The following is an 11,488-nucleotide window of genomic DNA, read 5'->3' as shown; positions in this document are numbered from 1 at the left end:
AATGGCTCTGGTACGGCGTCACACAGATCTGCCACACACAGCGTTTCCGGTCAGCAGTTTCAAAATAAAACTGTCATATCACATAACCAACTCAGTGTCTTCAGAGGGGTTTCCGGGTCCGGCGTAAGCCCGCAAAGACCCGACGTAAAAACATAATTCTGGCCTTAGAAGATCCCAAATGTTAGGGAGCAGCTTCGTAGCTCGTGTAGGACGGATGAACAGGGTCACAGCTCAGTTCAATGCTTTTTATTTTCTTATTTCCGGTGTTGCGGTGGCTCTGCAGAAACATGGGATATGTCATCACGGATGTGAACAGATAACATTATAAATGAGTGCTCAATCACATTTAATTATTTTTACAGAAAATAAGAGCCGCTCCACCCACCGTGGAGGCTGCAGCATGGCTGCTTCCACACGTTTAATATGAAATGTTCGCCCATTAAAGGTCGCAGCTGACAGAAACAGCGTTTAATCAACACCATCAGCTGGTACATGCTGCCAACCCAGGGCCCAGAAAACAGGAAGCACATTTCTCTGAATTTAGATTTAAGGTGGATGGAGTGCAGCAGACTCTCACGCTTCATTAGTAAGCATGCACAACTGTGCTGTCTTGTTGCTCAAGCTGTAACTTCCAGAGAAACTTGCACAACATTTATAGTCCATGTTCTCCCAACCACACATTATGTAACACATTTGAATGAGAGGCCAGGCCGGAAACGCCGGGAGGCTCTCTCACAAACAGCTCACATCCATGAAAGAAAGTACACTTCATAACAACGAGGTGAAATGGATCTGTTTAATACTAAACCAAGCAGGATTTCAACATTAATTCAGGCTAACATAACACAGTGGACTCCAGAGAAGAACAATTTTCTATTTGAATAACTCAGAAGATAAACAGAAGCAACACTAACACTGCACACAGCATCTAATCACAGCAGGCGGTGCAGAAAACGAGGATCTTCTCAGCGATCGAGTAGTGCAGGTGGTCAGAAGCTCGCGGCCTGCAGCACCCGGTCCCCCTCCAAAACCCAGCCAGATGCAGGCCGGAGGGGAGGAAAAGAAAAAGCCTGGGAATCTCTGGAAAACAATTTTAGTACTACAAAGGTTTTACACAACTAAGGTACACTTCCCATGTTGTATACAAAAATATTTATCTGGTCCAGCTCAGAGCTAAGATGGGGAACAGGACATGAGTAGAAATGTGTCACTTTGAACAGAATGAGCTGTCTGAACGCGTCATGCAAGCTGAACTTTAATATATTAAAGCCAATGACAGTTAAGTGTTCACATACATTAAACCTTAGGCCGGTATAAGTTCTGTATTTAAGTAACATAAACCGAGAGGGACACACACACACACACAGCTCTGTGCCCGTACAAACTTTAAAAACAGGGAGAAGAACAGAATTAAGTTACAGCCTCTCATTGTTCACAATATCGTGGATCAATAAAAAATAAAGCACTGGTTACATTTCTGTGAGCACACAGACTTCAGTCTATGGATACATGGTGACCGTTCTTCTGAGCCAGCCTTAATTCTGGGGTGGAGGAGGAGGGGGGGCAGGAGGCATGCCAAAAGGGGGCATGCCTGGCACCCCCATCCCCATCATTGTGACAAAGTTAGAAGGGTCCATGGGTGGCGGGGGCGGTGGCGGGGCGTACATCATGCCCGTGGAGCCCGGAGGTGGTGGAGGAGGTGGTGGTGGAGCGCCTGGGGGCAGCGGGGGCTGGACTCCAGGGGGAGGAGGCACCATGGATGGGGTACCCATGGGTGGTGGGGGCTGGGCTCCAGAGGCTGCAGGCTGCTGGGGCTGTTGCCATGGAGGCAGGGTGCCAGTGCCGGGGCTGGAGGTGGTGGTGGTATCTGTAAGAGAGCACGGGACAGCTGCAGGTTAACAGGCACTGCGACCAAAGCCACGTTCACAACAGCGCGGAGCTCCATGTGTTCAAAACAACAGTAACTCCTGGATGCCCTCACACTGAAATCTAATCAGCAGCACAAACACAGATTACACTGCCCGTCAATCTGATTTCGTGCTGAACACTTGTCGAATCATCTGCTTACATGACCACAAGTGGATGACTGTATACGTGACATCAAACACGCAACCTTACAGAGAGCCCAGGAATCTGAGCTCTCAGAGCTGAGGACATGCTCAGTGTCAGAGGAAGTGGTGCTGCTCTGATGAGACGAGAGCATCAGAGCGTCTGTGCAGTCACCACAAGGTGTTCACTCTCATCACTCCGCTGTTCTCTGAGTTACTCAGAAACCCCAAAGAACAACCGTGAGAAGTTGAACAACCATTCTAGATTACTTGGTGTCCCATATTTCAGTGTGAAAAGGAAGCAGCTTTTCCCCACAGCCCTGAACCACTGAATGGGTTCTCAAAAAAGCTTTTGTGTGCTCTTACTCTGTTGCCAGGGCAGCTGTGTGCTAGTTGCCATGCTGCTGGTTGGAGGGGGAGGAGGAGCCTGCTGTTGCCAAGGTGGCAGAGGACCTGATGGGGGAGGAGGTGGCTGGTTGCTTGGGGGAGGAGGTGGAGGTGGCATCATACCCATTGGAGGCGGCAGCAGACCTGCAACAAAAGCACAGAAATAGTTTGTTTCTTTCATTTCCCAAATCTTCTACAGTGAAGCTCTGTTATCAGTTTAAAAAAAAAAGATTAATGTAATCCACCCCACACCCTACGACCTCCCCTGGGGGCCACTGACAGACTGCTGTATGGTCAGGATCAGCTCTTACCCATTGGGTGTCCGTGTGGTCCAGGTCCCTGGCCCATGGGAGGAGGAGGGGGCTGCATCCAGGGTGGAGGCAGGCCATTGGGGTTGGGGGGCATAGGCGGTCCTCCCATGTTGGGCATCGGGGGAGGGAAATTGTGAGGTCCACCGGGACCTCCGGGGCCACCAGGCCCCCCATGCATCCCGTGAAAGTTCCTGTTCTCAGCTGGGCCAGAGCTCATCCACGGGGGCCGGTTCTGCTGCACACAAACAGCCATTTCAGTCACATGTTCACACAGCAAACACAGAAGAACCACGTGTGCCCCAACTCACCGGTGGTGGCTGGGTGCTATTGGGGCCGGCAGCCCGAGGCGCTCCTCCCTGGGTACTGGTGTGTCCTCCAGCTGACGTAGGGACAGGGGCCTCCCCCAGCTCAGCCATGAGGGACAGATACTCCTTGTCCATACGAGCCTTGTCTTGAGCTGACTGAGGGGGTTCAGCTCCAGGTGCTCTGTGGGCAGCAAACGTGCTGCAAAAAAAAAAAAAAAAAAAAAAAAGCACACAGTGTTAGAAAAACAGCTACAGAAACTTTAGATTCCAGCTGAAGTTTTGCGACTCTTCTCATCATTACCTGCTGTACTTGCAGTCAGAGGAGATGTGGCCTGCTCCACCACATTTGGTACAGAGGGTGGTGTTAGTAATGCTGCGTGGCTCAGAGTTTTGCCAAGGACGAAGAATCCTGTGGATACAAGAGGCGTGTTTCATTTACAGTGTTGCTCTGCAGGTTTGAATGTACATAGTGACCCCTCTTTGTAACAAATCATCAGTTTGTTACAAAGAGTCCAGCAGGTCCAGCAGTGTCACACAGACCTGTTGTCGTCTTCCCTCAGCGTGCCGTTGAGTCTGGCCAGCTCCCTGAGCTGCATTTTTCGGAGGTCGTTCTGATCCTCGGGCGTCTCAATGCCTTGTTTTAAAATGTTACGAATCTGTGGACACACATTTCACACCAATGAATATTACTGTCCAGATTCCCTAAAAGAAGCACTAAACTGGTGGCAAAAGTCTTCAAAAATAAAGGGAGCACGATCAGGAGGTGCTCTAACCTGCTCCACAGCTTTCTTGACGTTCTCCATCGTGTTGGCAGTGACCAGGGCGTGCAGAGGCTCGTCCTCCCCTGGCAGCATCTGGCCATCTTTTCGACCAACCTTCCCCTCCTTCACAGACCCTTTCCCCCGGATCATGATCTTGGCACAGCACTCCTTCTCAATGTTCTTCAGTGTATTACCACTGCAGGGAGGGGGAGAAAATTGTTTCCCTCAACTATATTAAAGTATGTCAAAGAAGCAGCACGAGTGTAAGATGACATCAACTTACCGAGGCCCAATTAGCAGACCAACAAAGTTGATTTCAGGGTATTCATCCTGAGGGATCATGACTTTGTCGTTGACTCTGGTGGCTGGAGGCCTGTGGAAACAAACGGGTCAAAAATTTACAGGGAGAAACGGCAGCTCTCTGAGAGTCCAACACAGTTTAGCCATTAACATGGAGTCTCAGAGCACCGCTGAGCGGGTGCCGGCGCTCGGCTGCTTTGGATTTGTAGCAGGGGGAGGGGAGGTGTTATAAAGTAAAGTCAGTGAACGAGTGTGTGAAGTTCGATGGGTCTAGCTTGCACAGTACGCCTCTCCTACATCACATCGCTCTCAAGTTCTGATCAACAGTAAAGTTTCTGTGGAACAGACGCTGTTGCTTTTGTGTGTGTTAACTGCACGTTGAGGGACAATACTGATAAAGATATGATAAGTGGGGTATTATCAGCGCCAACAAGGACCTCCAGACCTCCTCCTGGGCTGAGTGTTTCAGAGTTGATCTACTGGGATGTTCCTGCACAACCATCTCTGGGGTTTACCAAGGATGGTCAGAGAGAGGCAATACCCAGTAACCCAGCAGTGGCGACCGCAGGGGTTGCCACTCTCTTCAGCTAAAAACATTCGGCTCAGAATTTGGTGTAAACATGGAAGCATGGATCCACCTGCTGTGCATCAGTGGTTCAGGCTGCTGCTGCTGCTGGTAAGCGGGATATTTTCTTGGCACTCTTATTAGTGCAGACAAAATGAAGGACATTTCCATCCAATGAGCTGCTGTCACTGCCTAATTCAAAGTGTGAATCTACTGCTAGACTATAACACAACTGTTAGGCAGGTATGTTACACAGCTGCTTAACATTTTAGTTTAACAATAACTAAAATAATGTAACCGTGCAACTCTTCATGAGCTGCACAGTATTCCCACATAACAGAAATAATTCCTAGCTGGGATGTTGGCTCTGGGATCGAGCTGCTTCCTTTACCACAAAGCAACCGGATCAGTAATATCCACCCACTCTTTGCTCTTCCTGTCATTTGGAAAGCAGCCAGCGAGGCTCGGATGAGTCATTCCTTTACTTTTCGGTTGCACGTCACCAGCTGCTAGGATCTCCTCTGTGCATGGACAAACTATTCTCCCTCATAACCCTTTTTTTAGTTAAACGAACAGACAGTTTTCAGAAAAAAATAAATCATACTTGTAATCTGCAGGAGGCTTGAAGTCAGGGTTGAGTCCAACCATTTCAGTGATCAGGGAGTGCCGCTCCTCCTCGAGCTTCTTTCGTGTGCGATACTCGCGGGTGTTTAACCTCTTACCCTCGCTATTGTAGATGGGCTCAGGAGAGGGAGACCTGAGAGCAGCAGACAAAAGACAAGACAGACATCATCAAGACCCTCGCAGAAGCCACGCTCTGCCAATAACAATCACACAGGCTCCCTACAGCTGACTAACACCTCTCAATCAGTGAGTCCTTCACAACATTAAACTTAAAGACTTTTTTTTTTCTTCTTCTTCAAAATTTTGATGTACTGAGAGAATCTCAGGCAGATGGACTCTGACTCATGGCCAGTGCAACAGCAAACTCAAACAAAAGAAACGTATACAGGAGCTCTGCACCGCCATTTCAAAGGCTAAAGTCCATTCTGACATACAACTGAGGGAAAAAAAAAAAAGAAAAAAGTAGCAACCAAAGCTGTATAGTGGTAGTAAACAAGTACTCTAGAGGGGCATCAACCAAAGAGAAAAAAATGAAATCAAATACATGGCCATAACTAACCTGCATACAGGATTGTTGGCCTACAAGAAAGGAAAGTTGGAGGCAAGAAAACAAACCAAAGCAAAATTCGCAATCCTAAGCAGAAACGCTGGCTTTGAGAGTTGCTTGGTGCTGACGTGGTGGAAGAGGTCCGTGCCTCCCCTTGGATGCTGAAAACCTGTGGTACTGCGTTAAAGGAGGCTCTGTGCTTGAAAAAGGGTTAGGTTGACGTGGGGTAATTTGGGTTAGAGAAAAGGAATTAAGATTAGATTATCAACCTTTTCCTATGCTCTCCCATCAGAGAGCCACATTTGTGTCCATGTGATGTGAAGAGTAAGGAAAAAAGATTTGCATTTTACGCTTCAAACTTCCAACGGTGACGACCTGAAACACCTCCCAAGTTGGTCACATTAGATTGGGGAGTGAGTTCTAAAGGTTCTGCAGCTCTGCATTCAAGTTTTGGGCAGCTGTGGAAATGTCTGATTATGATGAGAAACTATATATACAGTGTACAGGTGACAGGGACTCTAGCTAGCAAAGGTCAGCTTCACACACTCTTGAGAGCAAGCCACTTCCTGCGGGAACAGATCCTTATGGAAACTATGGTATAAGCTGGCCATTCCCTTTCCAGAAGTTCTGTCAGTTTTCCTCCAGACCTCAAAGTCCAGAGGGAAAACTGAGCATACCCTCCTCCTCCCTGGGCGGAAATGTTTACAGCCACATGAGGGGAAAACCAGAGATGACCAGCAACAGATCACTTGTTAGCTCCGAGAGAAAGCCTATGAATCATTGGTCTGTAATCAAGGAGGCTTCATGCCATGGGCTCAATCACTGGCAAAAATAGACAAAAATAAGTATGTGAAATAAAGTCAGACAAAGCATATCAGTTGATGCATGTGAATGTTTAGTACCCAGCTTTTCCAGAAGAGCCAATTCAAGTCCAAACTAAGGTGTGAAATAAATCAATGTGAAAGCTTATTTGTATACTGACCCCAACCTGTGTCAGAGGAAAATCTTTAGACATGAATTATAGCAGTCACATATTCACAGAGCCCCTACATCAGACACAAAATAAGCAGTGTGTGAAACCTTGATGCAGGAATACTAGAAGCAACAACTGGGTCAAATAAATGGACAACAATAAAGAGCAGCCTGGCAGTGACTTGCTAAATACCATTGTTAGAATAACTCTAACCTGAGCTTACCATCAGCTACGTAAAGCCTTTCACCACTTCAACTCATTCCCACTCCCAACTCAGGATGCCTCAGTGTCACGTTTTAGTGCACCGGGTTCCCCCCCAGCCTCTGACAGAGCATGGCAGACCACAGGATAAACTGCTAGACGGCACAAAGGACTGATGGATGCACTTCAGCCCGTGCCCCTCAGCCCTGACCTCTCCAAAACACCTTCTTCAGGACTTACTGGGCTCAGTCATTCTTTTCACGCCGCATTGAAATACTTATGTTTATTTAGTAAATTTGGGTTATTCTACGCATCAGAAAGAAACCTGCTCGCTGGTTAACAGCTTGTTGAGCCAGTGAGCACCTGTTACCACCCCGGGTTCAAAACGCTCAGCTCAAGCAGGACTACTTAAATCAACGGGTGACATCACGGTCGCTATGTCCATCGTTCATCCAGTCGATGGGTTTAAACCACTTTGGCACGGGCAGCTTCAAGCACGGCTCAGCGCTGACTCCAGAGCAGATTTAGGCCCCTTTCAGAAGAACTGGAGAAACAAAAAAACCCCAAACTGTTACTAAATGTGTATCATTGTCACTCCGAATGGCAGAAAGATTCCCGTTTGCTGTCTGGTAGCTGAACTGTAACCGAGTCCAAGCACAACTTTCAACCATGATGAGGAAGCTGCAGTCTGTGGCGGGCTGAGGGCGACCCAGTCTGGGCCAACCAAGGGCTCAGAAAGCAGCACAGCGATCGATGACACCAGAGTGAGGAGTGGGAATGTGTTGGCTACTTTCCATTTCTACTCTTTTTTTTTTTGTTTTTTTACTCAAGATCAAAACACTGGTTGTAATTTCATTAAAATGAAACGATCAACATAAACTTGTATAGATTTTTACGACTAAAATAATAAAATAAAGGGACCACTCCACAGTTTTTAAAGCACATCTCGCCCTCTGCTGATGGCAGAGGAAGACAATGCTGCTCAAACCACAGGCTGGGTTCATAAGAAAAAAATTGGACCCCGATTAATGATCAAACTATAATGGCCCCATCTCGAAGGAGCGTTCACATTTATCAACTCTTTATTCCAATGTTCTGTCCGTGTAGGTTTGATTTTTTAAAACTTTGTCCCCTCTATTACAGTCCTTTCACTCGTGAAGCAGAGAAACGTGTTTCATTTCAGCGTAATTACAAACACTGCTGCGCTGTCTTGAGTAAAAACATTTAAACCTGTGCAATTCCTGAAGGATCAGTTTATCAGCAAGTAGTCTAAGAGTGGAGTTTGTCTTTCAGTGCACAGTAAAAATCTACCATCACCAGTTCAATCGCAGCACATTTAGAAAACGTGCTGAAACTAGCAGTGGTGTGTGCTAAGCGGTGATGGCTGACGACAGCTTTAGAAATTAATTTGTGTCGATCAACTCTCCCCTAGCAACAGGACATGTGGGAAACTCAAACACTGTGGAGGCTGCTAATTAAACTACATCCTCCGGCTACTGCTATGACATCTGAGATTTAGGCTAACAACCACATATACTCTGAACATGTCTTCCAAAAAGTCAAGAAGGTAGAGAAAGTGTTACTGTTCGTGGATTTAATCTTTTTCCGACCTGTCCTCAGGGTTAACAGGGATTCCCAGGTCTCCTGTACGCAGTTTACGAGTCAGGTCTTCAATCTGCAGTTGGACTGGAAGAATTCAGGTTAGGAAAGAAAAACAAGGATGGAGAGAAATTTGATTACCACAATAACAACAGAGAGACAATGCCCTGCACACCAGAGCACTGTCTCATTCATTACTGAGGTAAAGACAAACGGTGAGTCTGTTAAATACAAAAAGGAGGATAAAAATAAGCATGTGGTGGGACTCTAAAGCATTAAAATCAGAGGCACACATTACCAGTATGTTCTAGAGGTCATTTACATTAGCATGAACAGGCTAACCGCTTCCCTGTCAACATACAAACATGTCATAAAATACCTACCAAATAAACCATAAAGTGCAGAGACTCTTTACTTACTAGCATGGACTGTGTTTAAGGTCTTTTACTGGTTATAAAGTCAATCACAGTCACACTGCACAGATCTAACACTGAGGGGCTCACTCAGAGGCAATGGAATAAATCAGTCATCTAAAGCACATTATGAAAATTGTGATGAAATACAGCAAACACAGAGATTCACTGGCGCTGAAGCTATTAGTCTGTTACTGAGATGAATAATACAGGGCCAGCGACTCGTGGTTCATCGTTAAACTCTTCCCTCGCATTGTTTTGGGGGATTTACTGAACGAGGAGAAAGAAAACAAGTGTGACGACGGAGGGTGGGCACAGATGAGCGTTTACATACCAAGATCAACCATTACCAATGAGTGCACAACATCAAATAATGATGTTAGTTTTCGACAAAAAAAAAAAAAAAGGGGGGGACTTGTCTGCTTCAGAACACCCGCTGGGGGCCTGTGAAGGCAGTATGGTGGTGTTACACTGCTGCTGGAAGGCATGTGTGGTACAAAATGACTCACTTCTTACGATTGCTCTTTTTTGGAACAGGCCAGAATGGGAGCGCGCACGCACACACACACACACACAGTGATTAGACAGTGGCCAATTTGCAGTGCACACAAACCCAAACGATTGGCTCCTTTAAATACACTGGACTGATTTGCCATTGAAGCAGCATTGCTCACACTTCAAACCAAGATAAACAGAGCATTCTTCAGCAATGTTAGGACATTATGATTAACTCCTCCATGCACAGGAACAATACTGATGATGTGTAGGGGATCAGGCAAGACAGCGAGCAGTGACCTGCAGCTGAGGACAGATATCTGCAAGCAGTGGTGTTTACCGGTCTACTCCTCTTGCTAATGGGTGCCCAATGGTATGCAAACCATAATACTACACAACAGTACCACTAAACCTCCAGTCAGAAGAAGTCAACTTAACATTTTCAAATCATCAAGTTATCACCATTGGTCATCAGAAAAGATTGCTTTGTGTCAACAGCTGGAGCCAAATTTGCCATTTCCCATTCAGTAATGTTGGAGTGAATATAGTGGGGCAGCCAATCAAACCTTCAGTGTGCGGTGGGTGGGCTCTGAAAGCTCCAGCTGTTGGCAACTCAGCAAACAGGACAAAGTTATTACTGAGACTTAAACCCCGAACAGGTCGTTTTTACTGCACATATTACACAGGAAACTACATTTATAACTTCCATTATTGACAGCTATAACAAAGGATCATTACTCAACATTTACCTATATATGCTCTCTCCTGATCGCGGGTCAGTCCAGGTGGGATGACGGTGGGCATGCCCGGTATGACCGTCTTCTGATCAGGCGTCTCGCTGCTCCAGCGGCTCTTCTTTCTCGCCTTCTTCTGGCCGAAATCTACCGCGAGAAACACAGGATGCCGGTGAAGCTCGGCTCTTCGCTGCACTGACGGAGGCCGCTTCAGCTTTAAGGTGCGGGATTAAACGCAGGAGAGCGGCAGCGTGGTGGAAACCGCCCTGCTGCGGTCAGGCGCCGGTCGGGGCCTCCGTAAGGTTCACACACATAAAAGCGGCTCAACGCACTGCGGCCACAAAACGACGCAGAACCACCGGTGCGCCATGCACCACGCTGTTTGCGAATAACGCCAGGTTTGCGTGCGAACTGTGACGCCAGCCTCGACGGACGCGAAGCTAAAAACGACCGTGTTTACCAAACAGCTTCCCTCCGTTCAAGGCCAGGGCCCATCTTAAGCGTAGGCCCTGGCCTTGCTGGTTAGCGGCGTTAGCCGGCTGAGGCTAACGGCGCTAACCAGGACCTTCCAGGCGTCTAGAGGCGCGAAGGTCCGCTTCACTTACCAGGTTTGGCCATCCCGACCCCCGCAGAAGGCTGCTGCTGAGCTTGGCTCGAAAAACTGGTCCCTGGGCTGAACTGATGAGACTGAGGGAAAGCTGCGCTGGGCATGGACGGCTGGAAGCCTTGCAGAGAGGGAAAGGAGCCGGGCGGCCCCGGGGTCGGCATCAGCCCGTTCCCCGCTCCAGGCCCGGCGTCAAACCCCCGTTTAGCGCCGATGCTGGGGTGCAACTTCCCTAATGGAGTTGCGTTTGCTCCCGTCGCCATTTCCGATGTAATCAGATGGCTGGCTCAGTCAGCTCAGGTATGAACGCGTCTAAGCTTGGAGACGAATCTGACAAAGCGCTTCTCCCCGCAGCTTCACAATACTCCAACCAAAATGGCGCCCAACAGAAACTCACAAAGGTTAATCCCTGGGACGTGGGCCGCGCTGTCGCAGTAACAAACGTTCCCATTGGCCAGCTCAGACCCGCCCTGCGCCTCTTATTCTGAAAATTCATTGGCTCAGAAAAATGCCAATCTGCAATATTTGACCCCTCTTTGACAGGGTGAGAAATCGCAACTATTACGTACACACTCACCGGCCACTTAATTATGTACACCTGTTTAACTTCTCGTTTACACA

General features: G+C 47.7%; 1 protein-coding gene across 2 annotated transcripts; it reads right to left on the bottom strand.

Annotated features, from left to right (window-relative positions):
* Positions 1-782: 782 nt before the first annotated feature.
* Positions 783-11,130, bottom strand: sf1 (splicing factor 1). Of its 2 annotated transcripts, none has more exons than XM_030723208.1 (12): positions 10,869-11,130; positions 10,279-10,410; positions 8,633-8,708; positions 5,282-5,434; positions 4,096-4,185; positions 3,825-4,008; positions 3,592-3,707; positions 3,353-3,460; positions 3,055-3,250; positions 2,747-2,981; positions 2,415-2,579; positions 783-1,867 (listed from the first exon to the last, which is right to left on the bottom strand). In XM_030723208.1, exons 1-12 carry the CDS (start codon positions 11,128-11,130, stop codon positions 1,536-1,538), a joined length of 2,049 nt encoding a protein of 682 aa, XP_030579068.1. In that variant the 3' UTR covers positions 783-1,535. The 2 variants fall into 2 exon arrangements, with proteins under 2 accessions (XP_030579068.1, XP_030579069.1); XM_030723209.1 differs by having other exon boundaries at positions 1,536-1,867; positions 2,747-2,978.
* Positions 11,131-11,488: the final 358 nt, after the last annotated feature.

The sequence above is a fragment of the Archocentrus centrarchus genome, unplaced genomic scaffold, assembly GCF_007364275.1.
Source record: "Archocentrus centrarchus isolate MPI-CPG fArcCen1 unplaced genomic scaffold, fArcCen1 scaffold_24_ctg1, whole genome shotgun sequence".
NCBI classification, from domain to species: domain Eukaryota; kingdom Metazoa; phylum Chordata; class Actinopteri; order Cichliformes; family Cichlidae; genus Archocentrus; species Archocentrus centrarchus.
This window is presented reverse-complemented; position numbering and strand designations above follow the sequence as displayed.